Genomic DNA, 24,826 nt, shown 5'->3' on the forward strand with positions numbered 1-24,826 from the left:
AAACATGCATATATCACACAGAAATCACCCCAGGCCTACATCAAATTATTTAGTTGTTTGATTTGTTTAACATTATTGTAATTAATTAGATTAAAATCTACTGTGCACAAAGGCAACTTTAAAAGGCACATGATCAACCTACACAAGTCTTTTCCTACGTCACATATATCAGCAATCACCTACTGATCTGAGCAGCCCTAGGAACAATGTTATTTAATTTATCATAGTGAGGTATTCTGTACTTTTCAACAAAACCGACAGATGCACCCTTTTGTGTAACTTGGGGAAAATTAACAAATGTGTGCAGAACAGGTAAAAAAACAATGCAGGTAAAAAATAATGAAAGTTTTTCATTTTTTTCTAGAGATATTTTTTATCTGCCTATGATGAAAATATACATTATAATCCAAAGATATAACTATTCTCCATTACATATACTAGAGAAGATTGTGCATAGCATTTAAGATACAAAGGATTGTAAACATCTAAGTCATAATGATCTGTTCTTTCCCAAAGCTGGAAACAAAACCACATTGTACAATATATTTTAAAGTTCCTAAATATACAAATGTTTATATTTTGCCTCTCTGTATTTATAACCATGCATTAAATGACAAACATTAACTTAAAAAAGAAAACGTGTGCATGTGTGTGTGTGCTTGTATAAATCAAAATGCTTAAAAGCAGATCTTCATTTCTTAGAAATTGTATTTGTATTATAGGCCTTCATTGTGATGCCCACACTCTTTGTACTTAAAGTACTAGAATTAAACCAGTACAGATGCATCTGACACTTTGCAACATTTTTCTTAGTAAAGAAATTAGTATCACCCACGCCAGCAAACTGTTTCACACAAATACTGCAGAGCTTAGCAAGTGGGCTGAGGCAATGTCTGCTCTCTCTGGATGTAGACAGCACTACCTGCCAGCGTCATGACGATAAAGGATTATGTCATGCATACTGAAGGTCAAGACTTACTGAGTGTAGCCGTGTTCAGCATCAGATAGGCCAGGATGGGAGAAACACCCGGACACAAAGGAGCCCATAAGAGCTTCTAAATGGGAAAGTCAGTAATAATCACCTCTGTTTGCAGGGCCATGTGACTGCCCTTCAGTAGCTGCACTGACCTACATGGAGACAGAGGAGCAGTTGTTCCTTTCGTAGCAGGACACAGGTACCAAATTCTGCTTATTCATACAATCCTGCTATAAGTGTGGTACGATTTCCTCACAGCCAAATGGCAATTCAATCACTGGGTATGTATGTCTGCAATCCTCTTCGAAAATGACTTGGCGTTTCCTTTTAACTCTGTCAGTACCATAACAGATAGCTTGCAGTCTATGTGCTGAATTATATAGTGCAGACACTAGGCTTAAACCAGCAGATTTTTCAAACACTTATGAGCTAGAATTTCACCTTGGTTTCAGTTGTACTTTAAGATAACTGCAGCATTTGGCTATGGGGCATTATTTGAATGTAATGTAATGCAAACGTGTTTCACCTCTTGCTTTGTTAAATCACAGCAAAGAAATATGAGACAGAGCATTGATAATTAGCAGAACTATGTAAGATCATTTTTAAAATATTTTAAAATTAAAGCAAAATGCAAATATTATTGCATATACTGAACTGTGTACAGAATGTACTTTAATAACTATATTTGTGTAACATTAAAATCCTGTAAAAGCACTATAAAACAGGTTTGAAAAACCATTTCATAAGCCTATCATGTTAGATTTTATTTGTAGTAATGTGGCTAAGGCATCTCTATGATCACTTTAGCAATGATTAATGACATGGTTTTTCAAACCTGTTTTATAGTGCTTTTATAGGATTTTAATGTTAAACTACATCTTGCCTGTACCCTGTATAGAAGGAATAAAACAAAATGTGAATGGGAAAATCCAGAGTACATTTTTCCTTCAAAGCTAATAGTTTGTAGTTTTAGAAAGATTGGAACTTCTATGCTGAATGCTAGGACAGAGTTTCAGAAGATAAACACAAGTTTCTAAGATATACACCTTCAGAAAATATCTCACTTGTGACTTGAAATATTCCATCTTATTCCATCATGTTCAACTAAAATGTTTAAGTTGATGCCATGTACAATTGTGTAGATTATGTAGGATTATGGCGTTACACAAAGTTTGAGTAAGTTTGGGTGTTTTATAGTATTGCTAACCAGATCTTCCTGAGCTTTGTCAAACTTTCCTCCTTCCACTTCATTGCTCAATCTCCACGCCATATGTCATGACTTCTCTTTTTGTCCTGGAAACCTCCTGTTCTTCACTCGTCCGTCCACCATATTGGTCAGTGCCACTATTCGAGTACTCTACCCATCACTTCTGCTGACGGCCTTCATTTGCATGAACTGACAATGCCCAAACAGCCGGCTGGCACTGTTTTTCTGCGGTTTCTGCGGACTGTAGCATTACCTACTCACTACCTTATTATTATTGACATATCAAAAAACATGAGTTGGATCGTGTTTTTTTTTTTTTTTTTTTTTTTTTTTTACACACAGTCACTAAATATCAATCAAATCAGTCAAAGCATTTTAAGATGTTGGATTATTTAGTTTTTCTATTGCAGGGGTCGTTTTTACTCCTACATATTGATATACTGAAATGCCCTATCTTAGCAGATATATACTGCCCTAGATGTAAAATTTCAGTTTTTAAATTAAATTTGAAATACTGTTTTTGCTGACAATTCAGTCAGTCAATTTTGTATTTTACTTGGGGCTCTGCCCCCTGCTCGCTTCGCTCACCAACCCCTGGGCAGGCGCTACGCAATAATCATTTCATGGGTCCGCTGCTCATGTATGGGGAAGTGGATGTACAATTTAAACAGATTGTTACTTTCATGGGAATTGTTACATATGCATAATAGACCTAACTATTTTACATTACAGAGAGTAATTAACCATAGTAAAAAACAGTAAAATGTAATAAATCGAAAGAAATTTATGTTTCATGTTGCGTTATAGGTTTTTGTTGTTTGGCTTTGAAATTAACACGCAAATACCTTTCAGACTTACACTTTTACTTAAAACTTCAGTAAAAACAGTATTAGGAATTAACTTTTCGTCAATATCACATTGAATTTTGATTCAGTGTTTGGAGTTACATCTTGACAACGCAACATATAACTAACTGCCCGTGAGTGAATAGCATTTCTTTCTCTCTAATAAATAAACCGACTTTTTCAAATGTTTGTCTCTGTAATTTGTTAATTGTCATAGCAAAAGCTAATGTAATGGGAAACTGTAAACATTTTAATACAAATGGCATATCGAGATCTCCTTTGGTGTCTAACGTTATCTGCGGAAGATGTACTACATTACCTTTCTTGTCACCTGTTAAAATTTTACATGTCAGAATTGTTTGACCAATTTTGAATACAACTAATCTTGTCCTATTGCATAGCCTATCACTCATACATAAATTACACAATAACATTACGATACATCCTTCTTTCAACAGTAATTCCAGTAAATTCCAGTAAAACCAGACGGTGTTAATGGTTGTAGATATTCTACGGGATATTGTAAGTTGATGTTTTCATCTTACACACTATCACCACCAACTGTTTCAGCGTAGTCTATTGATATGCATTTAGGCAATTTGCCGTGTAACCGATCAACAATCTTTGCGTTAATTCATTTGACTTCATTGTTTCTCGGTGCTAGGATAGCCCGTGTACTCATTTCTTCTATTGATAACCCTTCAGGATGAAATCCTTCAATAAGATTTGGACATAATAAGTCTTTTTTTATTGGGAACTTAAAATGAGGAAAACATAAAAATTTATAAGAGCTGAGAGCGCAGGAACTGTGTCTGACAAAAGCATTCACATGAATGAAAGATGAGAGGACTGTGGGCACCGGCTGTTAACTGCAAATGGTTGAGAGGAGGACGGGACTCAGTATTTTCTTTTATAATGCAGAGATACTGTATATACAGATTATTATTATTATGTTGTGACTTTATCATTACTATAAGGACTGTTTATTATGCTTTGCATGTCTGAACATTAAGTGCTATTACTGCAAGTTTGTTGGGAGTAACAGTACTTAGTAATCTAGACAAAAATAGCCCTTTCTTTAAAATTATTTTTGTACTGCTACATCTCTTACTAAATGTTATTTGGGCAGAGTTAGAGATCACTATTATAGATATTTGCCCCATTTAGATAAACGTCAGAACAGTTGGATTTATTTGACAGGATACTTTGAACATGAGCATGAATGTATGTACTTTTCATGTCTTCAAAATGTAGTCCCTCTCTACATTTCCTTTCCTCATTCCATTATTGCCTGTTTCAGGAAAAAAAAATAAATCAGTGGATTAGGAATGGTTGATCAAAATGGAAGGCTCATCCATTTACAGTTGTATAAAACTGCATTTTTAAACAGATTCAACTGAACCTCTCCTCTGATACACACCATGCTAAAGCATTTTTGAAAATGACAGGTAGTTGTTTGTCAATGTAGACAGGACAGAGAACTGCTCTTAAAATTTACATCTATTGTTATACTCAAATGACTGCATATCAGAAACCATTTTTCTTATATCAATTTACACTTGTGATGGTCACAGGTACTCTTATGATATAACAGCTAGCATATTCCCAAGCCAAGATCTATTCACAAGGCAGTGGAAAAACAGACAAACATTGGTGGAACCACAAACAGCCTCTGCAACAGTAAAAACAGGACTTTGACAAGAAAGGACTTGTATTTGATGTATAATCTGGTTAAATAAAAAATTCAACACAATGGTTCTGCTAGAACTGGACTTACAAGCCACAATATGCCATTACAGCTAATACTCCTACCTTAACCAACATTCATCAATGAGGGGGAATCCATACTTTTATATATTCTGAGCTTAAGCACACATTTTGCTTTATACAAAACAAATATTATTTGCTAAATTTCTGAACTGAGTTTTATTTTATTTTCTGCTGCATGAATGATACTTCACAAATTTGACTTTGCTTACAGAAACCATTTCAGTGTTTCTGAGTTTATTAACAGTGTTTTGTTACTTCAGTGTTCAGTGGTACATAGTAGTAGTAAACAACAATAGGCCCCACTTCAGTCAACTAATAACAGCAGGATGAGGCTGCAGTGGGAATGTGATCACCAAAATTTTGTATAAGATATGATTGGAAAAATGTCACCCAGTTTGAGTAATCGTGAGTTCTACTGTGTCATGCAGACAATTGAGCAGAGACAGAATTTAGTGCAAAAAGCATGAACCCATGGGTCCTTCTTTCTTTCCTTGGCTCAATGGTACAGATTAATGGTGGTGATGTGGGGAATCTTTTCTTAATGCACAATAGACCTTCTAAAACTGAATGCAGTGTCATTTTAATGACATGAACATTGCTAAATAATGCCCATTTTCACAGATAAGTACTAAATTCGAAGCCCAGTGGGTAATTCATGTTGCCAGCACTTTAAAGGAATACTCAACCCAAAAATTATATATTTTTAGATGTTACCCCATTTAGTCTGTAGTAATGGCAGAGAAAAAAAATTGTAATCTTATGCTTTCATGGAGAATGGAGATAAAAAAAAAAGTTTCTGACAAAAAAATAATTTGGGAGGTTGTAAGCATATCACTAGATGACTTCACATGTGGATTATGCTACATGAGTAAAGTGACATTTTTTCATGGGTGTTTCATATTGTTTGCTGTTGTCCCCAGTTAGACAACACAGAATTCTGTTCAGTCAAAAACTTTTTTTTTTAATCTCTGTTCTGAATGAACGCATGAGGTTAAATAATTTTCGCGGCCATCACTACAAACTACATGGGGTAATATGTAAAAAAATATATATATCATTTCTGGGTTGAGTGTTCCTTTAACAGAGATACTCCCTCCATCATACTGAAAAATCTTTCAAATGAAGGAGGTTGAACCTCAGTTTACTCATATCAATTATTAAATTAAAGTCTCTGCATAAGAACATAACACAAGTTAAATAAGCATTAAGCGATATTAAAATACAACTGCTAAGATGAATTCTATGCAGGTACCAAGAAACATTTTCCAACATTGATTTTGTCATAAATGCTTTACTGCTAAGGTACATTACTTCAGAGAAGTCATCCTATGCCATGCTACTCTGTTTGCATTTGTGAAATACACCGAAATTTTGGAATGTTGTTATCATTTAAACAACCAAACATCAATATTATTTGAACCCTTCATTTCACAAACCATTCTGTTTCCTTCTTTCACAAGACATTAAAATCATTTGGAAAAGAGAATTTATAGAAGCCAACATCTCAACCACAACTTGAGTATTTATCTTTAGTATATTATTTGGTCTCTGCATATTATTTCAAATTAGTCCTGGAATGTGAATGTGGGTGTGTTCAAGACTTTAATGATTTTAATGTTTGCATTACAGTGTTATTTTATTCCTTGGATTATTACTGAAACTCAGGGAAAGGAAAATTCCATTTCGTATTGCAATCCCTATACAAATTAAAACCTATCAGAAAGTTACAGGCTAGAGTCTTGCATAAATATACATTTTCTTGGGTAAAGCAGTTTTCAGTTTTCCCTGTAATTATGTCCACATGCATTTTGGTACAGAGCTGAAAGTGACTTGGTTTACGATGAAGCACATTTTTCAGCCTCCACTTTTTATTTCAGAAACAAAGAGCTCAATTGCTTTGGAAAACTATTATTCATTTTGGGTTACCCTTTCAAATAACATTTCTGATTTTGCCTCATTTGCAAAGTTTAAAAAAGGTGCCATCATCATTAGGTATATGGTCAATAAAAGACTATTATAAGAGATCACTTCATCATTGCTTTACAAATTAAAACTAACATTAATTTGTTTATAAATGAAATTATTATTATAAATTAATATTTAAATATTATTTAATATCATTTAAACATTATATTTAAATTAAGAACTCAACACACATCTTTTCTCTGTGCTCCTCATTTGAAGGAAAAGTTAAGTGCCTTGAGCATGGGAAAGGCGCTATATAAATAAATTGTATTATTAAGTATTTTCAAATTGAACTTATTTCTTGATGATCATGGTATATATTAATTTCCCACATAAAATTTTGTTCTAGAGTGAAGCATTGTTTTTTTTAGAAATAACTATACTGTTTTTGTACTTTAAGATGGTCCAAATATAAAAACAAACGCCTTAAACTTCATGCATACATCCATCTTTCAACCCAAGTGGGTTATTGGGTATTGATCCGGATTGCAAGATTGTACACATATTGCAAAATGGTATTTCCATGTTGTTTTAGGAATGAAAAGTCAAGAAGAGCAAAACATTTGTGATTCAGCCATTTTAAAAGGAGAGCAGTTCTATAATTCACCTCACTACTTACTTGTCTTCCTTCCAGCCCCAGCGGCACGGTTTCCTCCAGGGTATACTTTTACCTCAAAAAAGTATCTCCAAGCATTCCTATTGACATTGCTAAATGCTGATAAGCAGATGTGAATCGGTATTCCTGTGCTGTAGACAACAAGACAATAAAGACTGAAAAAAAAAATCTCAGTCATCTCAGTAATGTTCCATGCACTGGCACTTCTACTCAGATTCAGAAACTCCAGGCATCTGTAAACATGCCCAAATGGACCAGTGTTATAAAAATGGTAGCATGCACCACCTCAGTAGTGCCTTTAGTGCTCACACATCCCCTGTGCTGGTGGTTTATTCTCCAGCCCTTGCCATTGCTCTGTTAACTTTGCTCACAGGCTACTTCAACAAAGCCAAATTGTATGTCAAAAAACAAGCTTTGTGTGTACACCAAAAAAAACAAAATCAAACTCTTACCACTCATCCCTCTGCTGTTACCAAATGTAACACCCTATGTAGTGGCATCTCTGAATAGATTCACAAACTCTGAGCACCTGCAGATTCACCTAAGCAGACCAGTAGTGCTAAAATGGTAGCACAAATGCCAGTAATTGTTCAAAAACAAATATTCCTTATTTGCTGTACCAGCAAAACAATATTCAAGAGTTTTGTACTCAAAAATTAAAAGTTAAATGCAGTCCCCTGCAGTGACACAGAATATGTATACATAATACACAATAAAAAGCAAAACTAAGTGATAGTAAAGCTGAACAGTATCTACAGTGGCTTCTAAATAATAACTGACAAATAGAAAAAAATAGAAAACAAACAACCAAACAATTCTTCTTATACAAAATTAAAAGCCGTGAACAAATCTGCAGTATATAAATAAATGCAAAAGAAATTTGTTCTGTATTATCACTCTATAGAAGCCCATCCACAAATGTTAGTTGTTTTCCCATTTCATTTGCCAGGCCACATTTATCTAACCAATCACATCATGCGTCAACCTGGCACAAGCAATCAATTACACAATCATAACATCCACCTCACATAGCTTCTCTTTCAGTGGATTGTCTCCTATATTTCAGCATCTATCCAATGTACACATGTTGTCACCTGCAGGCATACCTGCATGAACCCTCTCCACTTTCAGTAACTTTCCGAATGTGTCTGAGACTTCAAGTGTCTCTTCTGCACAACTGGCTTCCACACAACCCATGCATACTAAACAGATGTCTTTCCCTCAGCAGGCACAAAGTAATGCTTGGATGTTAACTTGCCAGCACTTGAGGGTTTAAGCAGGTGTGACACCCCTGACTTGAATGGTCAACATTGCTTTTCTTCACAGCATGCCACCATGCTGCTGCCAGCCATATTTTTCACTCCATAATCCTACCTTAGAGGTAAATGTACTTCTTAATAACTACTTATAAAAAGAAAGTAAAGCTTAGGCACAAAAAGTTACTTTACTTTTCAGCAAATGACACACTAGGATATGGTCACAGTCTTTATACTTCCATACATAACAAGATGTACACCTGGAAAAAAGGGGGTGAATGTAAGTTACTTCACAGCACATGAAGTACTAACACACCTTTGGTAATTGGTAAGTATTACTGACACATTTCCAGTACTCAATATTAAAACAGGTAGTCTTCCACAGTTAAACACACTGATTGATTCCAATCAATGTAAATACACTAGAGCACCACTGGTGCTGTGAGAAACAAATGACAGCTCTGCACTACCACTCTGCCTATATTAAAACATCTACACTAAAACTTACTAAACTTTAACATGATTAAAATTAAATGTTATGTCTGTTCTGTTCTTATCACTTGACTCCTATAAATATGCAAAACCTCTCTCTTACTTGCTGTTTCTAGACTACAGGTAATGTGCATGGATGATGATGCCAATAGCAGTAGTCAATAGTAGTTATTGCAAAATAAAACAATATATTTTTTGGGTGGCAGCAATAAGCTTCTGTATCATTCTGTTTTGTTGTGGCAGCATTAGGGGTGTGCCCAGAGAAAAGTCAAAACTCTACCATGATGGTTGCGGCAAAAAAATAGCTTGGACTTGAAAAATATTGAACTTATCCTTAAGTGCATTTCTGATTCTACATAACAGCCTTCCACTTTAACTCACTCTGGTCAGTACCCGCATTTCCTACTGACAATTAAGTCTGACTCATTTCTCCGCACACAAAATCACTGCACTTACTGTATGCAAACAGGGTCTCACAAACACAGTCTCTAGCATTCCTATTTAAACAGGCTCTGCCTCACACACTTGCGCGTTCTAGCACACCTACTTCAATGCAGCCTTCCTAATATTTATCAAGCATCTGTTTTATGTAGTGGGGCTCCTCTGCTAAAATGATATCTTTCCACAAGCTGGGCCTCATTCCGTCTCTGACAAAAACACACACACTGTTACTTTTTTAACAGTCTTACTGAGAATCCCAGAGTGCACCTTCTGTGTTAAGTTACATTAAGTTACCTGTAATTTCTTTGGTAGTGAAATATCTAAAAGCGTATTTTTATGCAACAAAAATAACTTCGCTATTTTTTGATAAAATGATCCGATGTTTATTTTACAACTACCAATAACAATTGGATCTGCACTTATTAAGATTACAATAAATATGATCCAAGGTGGCCTGGATGTGAAACTAAAATGAAGAGGCTCTAGCTGAGTTGGTTTGGTTATGTCATGAGAATGACTCTATGATGTCTTGCTCACTGTGATAAAACCCAAGGCCTGACGTAGAACACATTGGGGAGACTCTCTTGAATGGTCAGGAAATATCCCTTAAGATCCTTCAGATGGTTTCTGTGAACAGTGTGGTCTGGTTTGTCCAACTTGGTGCATTTCCACACATAATGTAGTGACATTCACAAGGAAAAGTAGATGGAGATTGAGTAAATGACTAAATAATCAGCATAAAACTAACAAATGAAAATTTTTCTCTATGGCTACGAGAGACATTATTTATGTTCTAAAGGTGTGTATGACTTTAGACTTCCCCGAGTTCAGTGACAGGATAATTTTATGCAATGCAGCCTAAAATGAGTTGTGGGTAAAGTGTTGTGCAGCTGGAAGGCATTTTGTAGGCCCTCAATATCTTGATACAAGTATTTTTTTTAGGGAGCAGATCTTTATTCCCACCATTAAGGTGAATACTAGCATTTGATATAAATGGAAAAGTAAATAAAACAAATAATTAACTCCACCAGAAAATACCTGCAAGCCATGAACTTAAACATATTTAGACACTACAGGAAAAACAACTTTTACTAGGGCAGTTGTTTGATTATAAAATTTAATTGCAATTAATTGCACAATTAAAAGTTTGATCAAAGTTAACTGAATGTTAATCAAACTTTTACATATTTCCTTCATGTGTTCTTTTTTTCTATAAAGCAGGAATATCTCAGTGATTACTTTCTTGTACAAATCAGTTTTAATAAACACTTACTTAGGCATATTAAATTACTCAGTTTATTGAAACGTTTTGCATAACTCAAACAATTATAAACAGTGAAACACTAATCTGTCAACAGCTCAAAGTAATTTTTTTATGAGCCATGTCACAAATTAGTCTAGCACCTTGATTGGTTCTGTCAATAATATTGTCTTTAGAATGAAATAAAGATGAAAAATAATACATTGATTTTCTGACTATTAGATTCAGCCAATTACGTAAGCAGACCAGTTTATTCACAGGTTGGGGATGAGGTGCTGCCTCAAGTAGAAGGGTTTAAGTATCTCAGGGGCCTTGTTCATAAGTGAGGGAAGAATGGAGCGGGATATTGGCAGGCAGATTGGAGCAGTGCCTACAGTCATGCTGATGTTGTGCACTCAGTCATGATGAAAAGAGAGCTAATCCGAAAGGGAAAGCTCTTGATTTAGCATTCGATCTGTGACTCTGTCCTCTCCTATGGTCATGAGCTTCAGATAGTGACCAAAAAAAATTAGAACACAGATACAAGCAGCAGAAATAAGCTTCCTTTGCAGGGTGTCTGGGCTCAGTTTTACATACAGAGTGAGGAGTAGAGACATTTGTGGGGAGCTCAATGTAGTACTGTTACTCCTCTATATCAAAAGGAGGTACAGGAGGTAGTTCAGCTTCCGATTAGGATGCCTCCCTGAGGACATATTTTGAGCATCGCCAACTAGAAGAAGACCTCGGAGCCAACCCAGGACCAGCTGGAGAGATTATATCACTCAGCAGGTCTAGGAATGCCTCCAGATCCCTCCTGGAGGAGTTGGAGACGGTGGCATGGGAAAGGGATGTAAGGGCATCTTTGCTTAGACTGGTGACCTGGTGACCCCGTGACCTGGACCCGGATAAGTGTCAGAAAATGGATGGACGGATGTATAGATGGACAATTCAAGGGATGCTATTTTTTATGAACTTTCATTTTTTCTGCTTAACAGAATGAGATCTTGGCACTCAAATCGAACATAGCACAATTTATTTTTTCTTCTCTTTTTTTGTATTTAGTGGCCTGACCTCCAATTGACTACCAATCAGAGCAGTGTGAAGCACAGTCAAAAATTTGATCACCTTATTAATCTCACATATTAATGGTGATTAATCAGCAGCCCCAGTTTTAACACCAAATCACCACACCTTTGTGCTAAGAGCAATCCTAAAGAGTCTACATAATGAAACATTCAACTGTGTCAAAAACTTTTTGACAAATCAGTAAACAGTGAAATACAGTGGTTTCTGCTATAAAAGGTCTAGATAATATTTTAAAGGAGTAATGTAGCAGAAGTGCCATAGTTTCAAAATTCTATACTGCAAGGGACTGAAAACAGAGCTGATCCATTAACCATTGCTTGCAATTAAAACATTGCATTGGAACTTGCACATTTACTGGTTGCTAAGCACAATAAAATAGAACAATTCACTGGTTTAGTGTACTGTAACAAGATTCATAACAGTATCCATAGCTTTGAAAAAATGCTGGACTAACCTTGAGCAGTTACTTAGGTCAAGAAAATCTCTCCTGTTGCTGCTATTCTCTTCCTGAATGCCATTTGCAAAGGGCTCTAAAGATGTTCTCTCGATGGTGCCATCCGATTTGCTGCTACTTACTGAAGAACTTGTCCTAACCTCAAGGAAAGATGAAGTTATCTCTAAGTACTCCTTTCCTTTCCTCTTATTGGTAGCCACACGCAGTATCTCTTGTTGTCCAACATGTAAAGAGTTCTCCAGAAAGTCATTATTTTCTTTAATACGTTGCTGGATCATTGGTGTGAGAGGTAAATCAAAGTTGAAGTGAGTTTCTGACTCATCTGCAGACGATAAAGCATCCAAGGAATCCATGCTACAATAGAAGGTGACTTTGGAGTGTTGAGATTCCAAAATATTTTCAAATTGTGAGCTAAAAACATCAGTTGTGTCCTCACTCAAAGTTCCTTGTACCAGGTTGTCTTCATCATCCTTTTCATCTAGAGGCCTGAAATTTAAAGCAATCTAATTACAATTCTAAAACACAGAACATTATAAATGTACTTAAATTGTTGACATAAACTCAGGGTATTACATTGCTTTAACCATAATGCTATATGTGATTGTGAATAAATATTTAATTGCAGTATAAAAATACAATGGTACCACAGTAGCTAGCTGCTGCCTAGGTGCATTTTGAATATACTTTGCACATTGTGTGTGTCTGTATAGCTATTTCTTTAAATACTCTGGTTTTATTCCCACAGCTCAAAAATATGAAGGATAGATTAGCTAATGAGTCTAAACAAGCCATGTGTAGGTCTGTGCGCGCACCCTGCATACAATTTTGTCCTAGGCAGGGTTACTTCCCACCCTTTACTCCGTGCTGTCAAATTATATATGCTTGCTTGATAAAAGAAAAAGAAAATGAACAGAAAAAAATCTTACAACCATTAAGAAAAGTTTTTCTTCTTCTTGCAATGCTTGAGAGCAAAACAAAAATCATAAATTAACTCATTCACTAGAGGTAAGAGATATACCCACTTCTGGGGCATGTAATCTACACCTCTTAGCTGCTATATATACAAAGCAGAGAGTTATCTGCTTGCGTGATAAATATTGTTGTCAGACCAGGCCAGAAGGACATCATTATCTTCAAAGGGAGGGGATGACATCTTCATTCTATCCCTCCCTACCTCCCAAAACTAAATACCCTTTATGTGAAGTTGCCTTTGAAAGATGGAAACATGAAGCCTAACAAGAGAGGAATGATGCACCCTTCAACAAGTCAGATACTAAAAGTAAGACAGTCTCAGTTATTGTATCATTAGGGAACTAGAAGAAAAAATAGCAAGCATGAGCAAAATTACCACTGCATCCAAATAAGGCAACTTCCAAAGCAGAAAAGTTAAAATATTCTTCTTGCCTACAAAAGTACACTATGTTTGTTAACTGAAACATACTTTTATTTAGTTGTTGTGAAAGAGATAAATCCATGCTTTCATGAATAGGCTTTCTCAGTGAAAACCTGGCTTTTGACAACATTTTTCCTAAAGTTTATATTGTTTGTATGCTTTAAGACCAGAGGATGTCAGGTTTTCAATATAACTTATAATCACTATATAAAACTGTGCTCTAATTCTTGATTAAAACAATGTCATTTCCCTTTAGGGGTATATGATAGATGTGCAGCAACTTGTGTATACAAGTAGGTACAACTTTACATAATATATTTACTTATAATAGTTTATTTCACAGGTATACAACACCACACAAGAAAGATTCACCTTCCTGAACACATTTGGGTATAACTTATGAATTTTGGCCTGTTGATCACAAGAACTGCCTTCAAAGTTTCCTACCACATGCCATTTTATTGCAGTCACCAACTCTGTGAATTCTACTCATACTAGAAGTGTACATATGCAGTATAACACCTAAATCTGGAACATTTGTGGTGCTCTAAAGGTAACAGCACTGCTACGAGGAATGTAGCTCAGATATACAGAGTGCTGTTGTTTTATTAGTAAATGGAACAGCCATGCTAAAGAGTCTAAAAAGAGTAAAAAAAGGAACTGGCCACTCCATAAGCATTTGGTTCCAAGGCACAAAGTGTGGCACATAAACTATCTGTCGACCCTTTATTTTACATTTATATTTATATTTTTGGCATTGAATAACACTTGGTTTGCTTTGCCTGTTTGATGTGGTACAGCACCACAAAAAGCTGCCTGATGTGACCCATCTACAAATTGGTAGCCATCCAGCCTGTAACCAGACTAAGGGAAGATATTTCTGCAATATAAACATAAAAGTATAATAAGAGAAAAGGTTTGTCACAATAATTATAGGATGGAACATTTATTTGGTCACAAAACAATTTAACACAGAGTTTACAGAGTAAATGTGTGTTCCTGGACACAGTTTTCTAAATATTTTGTGCACACATTGCTGATGGAAGAATTGGGTGATAATGAAACTTACTTATCATCCAGTAATGGAAAACGATTCTAATAGATGATTTAATTATCATTATTTAATAAATTGTTTTAAAACTATTTGAACCCTAAATACAAAAGCTGGCTTAACAAACATTTGGGACACTGGCCCCACAACTTTACATACTTAGCACATGGGTAAATTTAATGCATGTATTTTTTCTCCATAAGTGAAGTCTGCAATTGGGAACTATACATTTAGGACAAGGACTGACTCAAAGGGATAGGTGAACAAAATTAGTGCATGAAAGAGATGGGATGGAATGCTACTAAATAAATCCTCTAACACTATCACCCATTATGGTTCTTTTTATATGTCAATCACCAAGACTGTGAAAATACTTTCAAAAAAGTTAAATACAGCAAGTGGTGCAGTACTTATATTTTACAGTAATTACTCGGTTACCTAAATATAAGGTGTCACATCTATGGCACTTTCTTAGATAGATAGATAGATAGATAGATAGATAGATAGATAGATAGATAGATAGATAGATAGATAGATAGATAGATAGATAGATAGATAGATAGATAGATAGATAGATAGATAGATAGATAGATAGATAGATAGATAGATAGATAGATAGATAGATAGATAGATAGATACTTTATTAATCCCAATGGGAAATTCACATTCTTCAGCAGCAGCATACTGATAAAGAATGATAATAATACAGGTGAAAAAAACAGATTTAGCATCTGACTATTGCATTTTAATGGTTTTTCACTATACTCATAAAACGTTTGTTAAAAATTATGGCATTAAATTTAAAGATGAAACATAATACAACATTTCATTTTGAGTAACTATTTCCATTGAAAAACAAAATTTAGAACTTCTAAAAGGTGTACAAATAGTTGTCAATGACATACTACAAAAAATATATAGTATACTACAATTAAAATTTTATGAAATGGTTTAGAGTGCTCAACAAATCAAGAAACTCAGAAAAGGTAATGGAAGTGTCAAAATCAAACAGAAGTAAAAATATACAGCACAAGCCATAAAGATTCTAAATACAGAACATATACCTAAAACTTAAGTGGCGACAAAGACATACTGAGATGAGCCAGGCAAATGAGGACACATGCATCTAGCCAATAGGTAGGTGCAAAAGTGACTTAGTGCTTTTATTAAATACAAATCAAACTAACAGTGTTCCACATTGCAGTGCTTCTAATCTTCATCACATAAATAATCCATAAAAAGTCAACAGAGAAAGTAAAGGTTAAAAATAGTCCGTTGCAGGAGATGGATGTCTGAAGCTGAGCTCCGTTAGCAGTGGTGTTAATATTTCTTATTTTTCCGAGGTATCCTGTATTTATCCAACCCGAGGGTTCTATTACAGTATATGCAAGCATATACTGTATAAACATGGTCAGCAAGAAAGGAGGTCAGAAAGAAATAGAAAAGAAACCTAAAGTTTCATCCAAGCCTAGGCAGGCTAGTCGAAGTTCAAGTTCAAGGTACAGCCTATTAGAGACTGACCTGGAACAGACAGGCGAAAGCCCAGACTCCTCTGGATCACGGTCCGCTGCATTGTCTCCAGTTGAGAGCGACAATGGGAGCGAATGCCTAAGTGACGCAGGTCACGATAGCTTCCTAATTGGAGAAGATCACTTGAAACTGGAAAAGGCCTTGCAGTCCGCGCTTTCACCTACTCCTCGCGAGCCGGAAACATTGGTTGTAATAGAGCCTGCCACTTTACCTACGGTGCACGAGAGCAGAAATGATCTGTCCGAACTGAAGGTGATGATCGCTGAGCTCAAGCAAGAGATAAAGAATGATATAAAGAAAGAAATAAATAGTATGCTCAAGACAAACGAGAGGATAAGCGAGAAGACAAGTGAGAAGCTGCAGCGGGAACTGCAAGAGCTGCGGCAGGATAATAAAGACTCGGAGAAACGTGTATATAATCGCTTTGAGGCGGCCTTTAAATGTATGCTGGAAAAAATTGAGGAGCACATTCAGGAAAATACGTCTAAACTGAGCACATTTGCCAATCAGCTGGAGGATGTTAAGCTGACATTCACGACTCGAATTGAAACAACCGAACATTTAGCATCCACCGCTGATGGGAGAGCAACAGCCGCGAATTCCGAATGCAAAAAACTCGGAGACAGACTTGCTGCTCTGGAAGATGGATACAGAAGGAATAATATTAGAATTGAAGGTCTACCTGAGAATCACGAAAGTCCAAACCCAGTGAAATTCGTAGCTAAACTATTCTGCAAAATAATTGGAGAGGACTTTAAATCAGACACCGAGATAGCTGCAGCTTATCACATACGGGGATCGAACAATTCTAAGAATAGGACTTTTATTGTGTGCTTCGAGAAGTTACAATCTAAGTTAAATGTAATGTCACTTCTCAGACAGAAACAAGGGATTATGTTTGAAAATAACCTAATTTGTATTTTCCCTGACTTCTCACCCTCAACAGCTGCTAAGTGTGCATTATTTTATAATATTAAACAGCGCTTACGAGAAGCCAATATCAGATACAGCCTCTTGTATCCTGCCAAACTGAAAGTGGAGATTCAAGGCAAACATTACATATTAACCAGTAGAAAGGAAGCAGATAAAGAGTTAAGAAAGCTGCTCCCGACACTTTCCTGAAATAAGACCGTGAGTCGCACCCTGTCATGGCATCGTAAAGAAGATATCACCGGCTGTCTGATCCGCTTGCAATGACACTGGTACCGTAATTATACATTGTTTTCCCTTCTCGGTCACTATCTGTTTTTATTTTAAGTACAGTTATACATGTTTATGTATTTTTGTGTGGAAGAAATTAAATTAGTAACCCTTTCCTTTTTTTTTATTTTTACTATTCTAAAGGAAGACTGTTTAACACCATTCCATGGGTTTACTATCTTAACATTTCAAGAATGTTGAAGATTTTCTTTCTTTTTTTTTTGTTATGCTTATAGTATTTAGACTATATTGGCAATAGATATCTCTATTTTAATTCACATACACCGCTGCTGGGGGCTTGTTTAGTTTTGGATGTGCTCTGTCTCTAGGTATGTCAGAGGACTGGGACTTTGTGAAGTGTGGTTCAGCCTCACGTGTGGAGTCAAAGCGGGGTGGGGGGACCAGGGAGGGGGAGAAAGAGAGCAAGCCATCTCTAATCTATTTTTTTAATCCTTATAATTATAATTACCAATGTTACAACAGACTGCATGGCAATAATCCATGGGAAAATTTGAAATTATGGTCAAAGCTGTCTCACTTTTGGTGAAGACTAAAAAATGACATCAAAAATTCAGAATCAATGTCTCCAAGACGGGACAGTTAATTTTGTGAGCTGGAATGTTAAAGGTCTGAATCACGAATTAAAGAGAAAGTATTCTCTCACCTAACAGGTCTAAATGCTAAAATAGTATTTTTATAGGAGACCCATTTATTAAGCAAGGATCAGTTCCAGCTGCAAAAAGACTGGACTGGCCAAATGTTCCATTCCAGCTTTACAAAAAAAACTACAGGTGTGGGAATTCTCATACATAGAACAGTCTCATTTGTAGGATCAGATGTTTTATCTGATCCTGAAGGGAAATACATCATTGTTATGGGTATCAGGGATGGGGGTTGATTAGTCTTCAATCCTATTCTTGTAAAATTGATCTATTTGTATAGAATGTTATGTGATTTCAATAAAATCAATTAAAATTAAAAAATAAATAAATAAAAAATAGTCCAAATAAATAATTCAATAAAAACAACAAGGTTAAAATCCAGAGACAGATCATAATAAATATGAGCCCCAATTCAATGTCTAAAATCTGATAGGTGCAGTCAACCATCATGTCCGAGATCAGGTCCCACTCATCATGTTTGCAGCAACCAGGGTGCACTGTGCCAAACCTCACTCGTCTTCCACCACCAGTTTCTCATTGTATGTGGGAGACACTGCATATCAGGCTGATCCTACTGCCAGGAAATCACTCAGTGGGAGCGCCCCTTTCTCATCTTCCGGCTGACGCAACCCTGAAGCTTACACACTAACACCTGCCTCTCACTCCTTTCAGCACGGCTGTTCTCTCTCTCTGTCTCTGTTCCTCTATTCTTCTCATTTTATCCTCCATTCACTCCTTCTGTTCTCTCCTTTCCCTCTGTAGCGTTCTATTTTCTTCATATTTTCTGCTCCCCTTTCTTCCATGCTTGATACTTTTTACCTCTCCTGTGCAACTGGGTGCAGGTGCGACACGCCACTCCCTCTGAGGCACAACTGAGGTGCCTGACTGATCCACCCACCTCTGCACGTGTATGCGGTGTGATCAGCCAAGTACCCCAGTCAATCAAGTAGCGAAGTCTGCTTGCACACACACACACACACACACACACAATTATTTATTAAAAACCTGCTCTATGCCATGGACCACTTATCACATATCATTAATTTTGTTGTAATTCTTTACCAAAGTTCTTAACTGCCTTTCACTCCACATGCCCAAACCGCCTTTATCTATTTCTACTTAGCACAACACCTATCCCTTACACAGCAAATCTTACGCTTATATGAGCATTCATCTTTCTCTCACTATGTAACAAATTTGCACATCTACCTGCTCATTCTTATTTCCATTCGATCCAGCTTTGCATCATCATCTACCTTTAACCTCTTAACCACCCTGTGCCGGATATATCTGGCATCGTAGCGTTATTGCTGATGCCATACTGCCGGAATTATCTGGCACATTTGCCTATGGTTATGTGAATGCCTGGCGCGTAGTATAACTGACGGTTTGGCGTGGGTATTATTTAGAGGTGGGCGGTATGACCAAAATTCTATATCACGGTATTTTTCTAAATTCTGCCGGTTTCACGGTATTAGACGGTATTTTTTTCCACATGCACGAGTGGATGTTAACCACATGTTCCACTGCAATTACTGCAGTAGACTGGCTAAGAATAACTTATTAGACTGTTATGGGAATTGTACATCGTACAAAAAGACATTTTAATGTGCACACAAGTATTAATCCAGGTTTGCATGGCCCCATAAAGTGATAGTTTTCAAGGGGGTGGCACTAAAGAGAAGGAATCACATTGCATGACAGATGCAGTCAAAATATAGAACCTTTAATTGTACAAATTTTGCAAAAGCTTAAACTATGATTTTGACAACATACTTTCAACCATCCAAAGAGGCATTTAGACTTAGTAAAATATCCAGAGGTGTTTGTCAAAAGTTGGATTGCACTGAACACGTCTTAGAAAAGGAATAAATAGTAAATATTTTTTGTAAACCAACTACACTTTCTGTTAATGTTAACAATCTCTGTCCACTGACACGTTTAAGTGACATTTTAAACAATTTTACCATCATTATGCATAATATTTAAACTAATAAATAACAACAATAAAATACATAATAGTATTACTGATAGCTGCACCATTACTTCAAGGCTTCAAGCCCAGGTGCATTACACAGTATTCACCAAATTAAAATAAAATAAAACAAGTGCAACTTGGTGATGACATCTTACCAACTGTACCATCATTTAGGCAAACTGCATTAATATGGACCTTACTTCAAGCTAAGCTACATACATAAATAATAAAAACTGCAACTTGCATTTATAATGCTGTTTGTGGTATAGCCCTATGGAAGCGCATTAGGGCCACTGTGAAGAACAAAAAATATGGACACGGAAGAAAAAAACAAACTATATGTCAAGAATAAATTCAACATGTTGACTATGTCAAGATTAAAGTCGACATTTCCACTTTATTCTCATAGTTTATTTTATAATTAAAGTAGAATGTTGTAAACTAAACTTCATCCTAAAATCAATGTTTAATTTACTAGATTTTCTCAAACCCCGTCACAAGTTAATGCAGCACATCAAATACTTTGTGTTAAGTGTTCCCCGACCCAGTCGTTAATCACTACGCTTCTTAAACTGACTTCCTCCGCACTAACAGCAGGCGCCTGCAGCAATCACCGCACAGATAAACGTCTTTGTGAAATTAAAACTAGTTATTAACTTAGCCGACGGAGTGTTCAGAACTTTAAAAATATCTTCGTTATACATGTTTAATTATGCCATCAATTCAGAGTTGCACCCATTTCTGAACGAGTCGCCAGCACATCGCAGGATCAATACAAGCAAAACATACACTAGCAAGTACAAAAACAAGTACAACTTGGCTTGCAGTGTTATCCAGTAGTATAGAAACAGTATTTACACATCTGACCTTTTAAAACCAAAGTATCTCCAGGAATCGGACGTGATTCCTTTTTTTTCGGCAAAACTTCTTCTGTGTCATTATGTTTAACTTTATCGTCAGCTTCAGTTTCAGAATACTCTCTGTCCATTTTCACCGCGTGGCATACCTATGCTACCGCCCACTATTTGGTGGTGTTGCAGTGAAAAAGAGCCCTAGTGCAACAAATCTGTGTTTAGCGGTGTAGCAGTGAAAAAGGTCCCCACGTGAACAGTTTCCCGCTGCGCCACGTTCCGAACGTCGTTTAGGCAATTTAAACCGGTGTTGCGGTATAAGAAAAATCCATATCATTAAAAAAATAAAAAACGTTTTTCGGCATGAACCATTATACCGCCCAGCACTAGTATTATTACTACATTGTATTTCGACAACTCTGTGGTTGTATTGGCCGGAAAATTTTTCTTTGCTGGTCATGTGATAACCATTGTTTACTTTGTGATTCGGAAGTGAAAGCTGTGAATATGGCAAAACGTAAACTGACTTCAAGTGAGGTTTTGCAGGCGATTTTGGACAATAATTCTGATCACGATTTTAGCAGTTCTGAAGAAGATTTTAGTGACAATGATGATCAGCAACGTGCGCTGCATGATACTGTGAATGATGACGTATCGGATGATGGCGATGAGTGGGTGTATCCCCAACATCTCAACTGGACTGCTGCCCGTGGCGAACTACCATTTCTGCATCCGTTTGAGGCAACATGTGGATTTACTGTTAATGTAAACAATTACACTGCTGAGCAGTTTTATGAGCTGTTTGTGTCACCTGACTTGATCAGACATTTTGTTCATCAAACAAATCTGTATGCAGCACAGTTTATTGAGAAAAATCCCAATTTACCTCCACATTCCCGTGTTCATGCTTGGGTAGACACTGATGAAAACGAAATGAAAAAATTCATTGGGATTTTGATGTTGATGGGAATAATCAGAAAACCAGATATTGAGATGTACTGGTCTACAGATCCTATGTATGCAACACCAATTTTTGCAGCTATCATGAAACGTAACCGATTCTCTTTGCTGCTGAAATTCTTTCATTTGAATGACAACAGCAATGAGCCAGATAAGAAAGATCCAAACCGTGACCGCTTGTTCAAGCTACGTCCTTTGATTGACCATTTATTTGAAACATTTCAGTTGCCCTACGTACGTACCAGGCTAGTCAGTTGCAGTTGATGAAAGTTTATTGTTGTGGAAGGGCCGCTTACAGTTTCGATAGTATCTACCATTGAAAAGGGCACGGTTTGGTATCAAGATGTTTTGCTTAGCTGAGAATTCAGGTTACATTTATAGAGAAAATGTACATTTTTGTGTTTTATTACGTGTTTGCCCATTTCTAGAACTTGCACAACATTTAGTGGTAAATACTGCTTGAAAAAATGTAAAAAAGTAAAAAAATGAAAATTGTTCAGATTTCGTCCGGCGTGGGGAATATTTAGGGAGTTGGCGGTTAAAGGGTTAATGGACACATCCACAGAGAATACTATACTTCTCACACAGCCTTCATAAATATCTCCTTTCAAAGGCAGAGAGACACATTTTATAAGTGAGAACATGGGACAGATCCCAGAATTTCTTCCACACATCTCTTACCCTGGCTATCACTGCACCTCCATCTGAACGTAACATGTCCCCCATTTAGCTGAACTTGCCTACTATCTCCAAAACAACTCCATTGCCAATATTTATATTTATACTTACTTTTACTAGCATTTTGCATCCCTTGCAAAGACTTTATACAAACAAGATCAATGGCAAATAAGAGTTCCCATGGCAATCATGTATGCAATTCTACGCTCACCACCTTCATCACTGTCATGAAAAAAATAGACTCAGAAAGAAGCATTGATGCAACTCAACCTTCACCACGAAACTCTCACTATCAGCATTCACTTTCTGACTACCATTTGTGCTTCCTTATACAATGGCAAAACCACAGACACTAAACATTTGTTCTCACCTTTTTCTCAATGTCACATGATGCCCTGTACCCAACTATGTAACCTTGCAACAGTTTAAAAATCGTGCATTGAGTAGTACAGAGGACAAATCAGGATGAGTTGAGAGAGACACAGGCAAGATGGTGCAAAAATAAACAGACCTTTACTAAAACAAAGGAATATCAAAATAGCAATGCTTATTAAAAGTTGAAGTTCATTCAGTGAAGTAAAAAAAATTAAATCACAATAATATGTCCATCTATTCACAGTTTATGTGTATGAATAAATATAATGAAATAAAAAGAAAAGTTTTCAAAACCAGACAAAATCTCATCTACTCTCGTCTAGTGCTGGTTTGATGCTAAAATCCCTGCCTTGCTAAAAGCTATGGTCTCAATTTGAATTCTCGATTGTGTTGCAATTGGCCATGCCACAAAGAGTTTCCAGCATGTCAAACAGCTGGGATGCTGTTAGGGGATGGAGTGGGGTGTGGGGGGTTGGAGGAGCAGTGGGTTGTCCACCGCAGAGTCTAAAGCATGTTGAAGAGGTGGGGGTGGTTTAGGGGAATTGCTCCTACGGAGTGTACAGCATGCCTATGCACCTTGCTACCAGCAGCAATTCTTCTTTGCATTCTCTAGTGCACTGAAAGGAGAAGGGGGTTGTGAGATTTGACCCCCGTACACTCTACAGTATGTTGGGAGAGTGGAAGAGCGAAGAGTTCAGCATAAGTTCTTTAAAAATTACTGCTTACTTCTGGTACCAAAATTACCAAACTACTGGTACCGTACTGTTTTAAAAATTGGGTTTTTCTGTACTTTTTCAATGTCAGTATACAACGCAACCCTACTCTAGTCCTGTTCCTTCTTCCTGGCTGTTCGAAGAGATCATGAAGAACTTTCGGAGTCAAAAATAAAAATTCATCAAAAGTCCCAGTTCTTGTCCCGTTCACCTTCTTTTAGACTGCTTTAAAAAAGAAAAACCATCAAGTAAGACAAATGTTCAGCTCATCACATTTATACCCACTTCTCCATGCTCTAGGGTATAAATAAGAGTAAGTACACTTCATCTTCTCTTTGGTCAGGATACTCAGAAGTACCACAGTGCATCCTCTACTAATGAAAGGCTAAACTGCAAAATAAAGATGACCTCCAACATCCATCTTTCCCTTCATATATGCCCTCAGGATACCTTACACCAATCCCAACAAATGCATTATTCTGCTCCCTACAATTACCAGGCGCACCCCTACATAGTCTGTTCTACGTGTCGTAATCCAGAAGCAAGCCTATACAGTAAGTCTGTGCCTGTGCCAAATCTCAAGTGTTTATGTGTGTGGTATAGCAAGTCTGTGGCTCTGAAAAAGTGGCCATTTTAATAAATAAATATTTGGTTGTGCTTGTGCTGAGGAGTGGAGCAGGTGTGAGTGATCTGCTGTGAATATACCTCATCTCTGGGTTGGTGCGAGGCAGTCAGCTTACCGTGCATTGCCTTGTTGGCACGTGCAGGTGGTCTAATTGACAGTATCAGCCTGGGGTGGTAATCAGGCAATCGGACCTGTAAGTGATCCCCAGCATATAAAAAGGGGAGTGCAAGATCAACAGAAAAGAAAAAGCAAAAAAAAGAGATGAATAGAGCGGAGGTTAAAGGATAGGAGAAGAAGCAGGCAGGAAAGAGAAAGAAAGCAAACTGGTGTAGAGAATGGAAGCAGATGGATGGGAGTACAACCCCAAGGAGGAGTGTGTGGCTATCGCTCAAGAGGGAGCTGTGGGTCACTCCTGTTGAGCACTTTGGGAGCAGGAGCGACCATTGCGCACTGGTGTTGCTC

At 36.8% G+C, this 24,826-nt stretch overlaps 1 protein-coding gene across 6 annotated transcripts in view; it reads right to left on the reverse strand.

Annotated features, from left to right (window-relative positions):
* psd3l (pleckstrin and Sec7 domain containing 3, like) overlaps nt 1-24,826 on the reverse strand; it is a 649,947-nt gene that overhangs the window by 389,545 nt on the left and 235,576 nt on the right. For all 6 annotated transcript variants that reach the window (XM_051929574.1, XM_051929571.1, XM_051929573.1 and 3 more), the window contains one exon: nt 12,349-12,834. In XM_051929574.1, the coding sequence (XP_051785534.1) occupies nt 12,349-12,834 (486 nt within the window). The remainder of the gene's footprint in view (nt 1-12,348; nt 12,835-24,826) is intronic.

Source organism: Erpetoichthys calabaricus, chromosome 7, assembly GCF_900747795.2.
Source record: "Erpetoichthys calabaricus chromosome 7, fErpCal1.3, whole genome shotgun sequence".
Taxonomy (NCBI): Eukaryota; Metazoa; Chordata; class Cladistia; order Polypteriformes; family Polypteridae; genus Erpetoichthys; species Erpetoichthys calabaricus.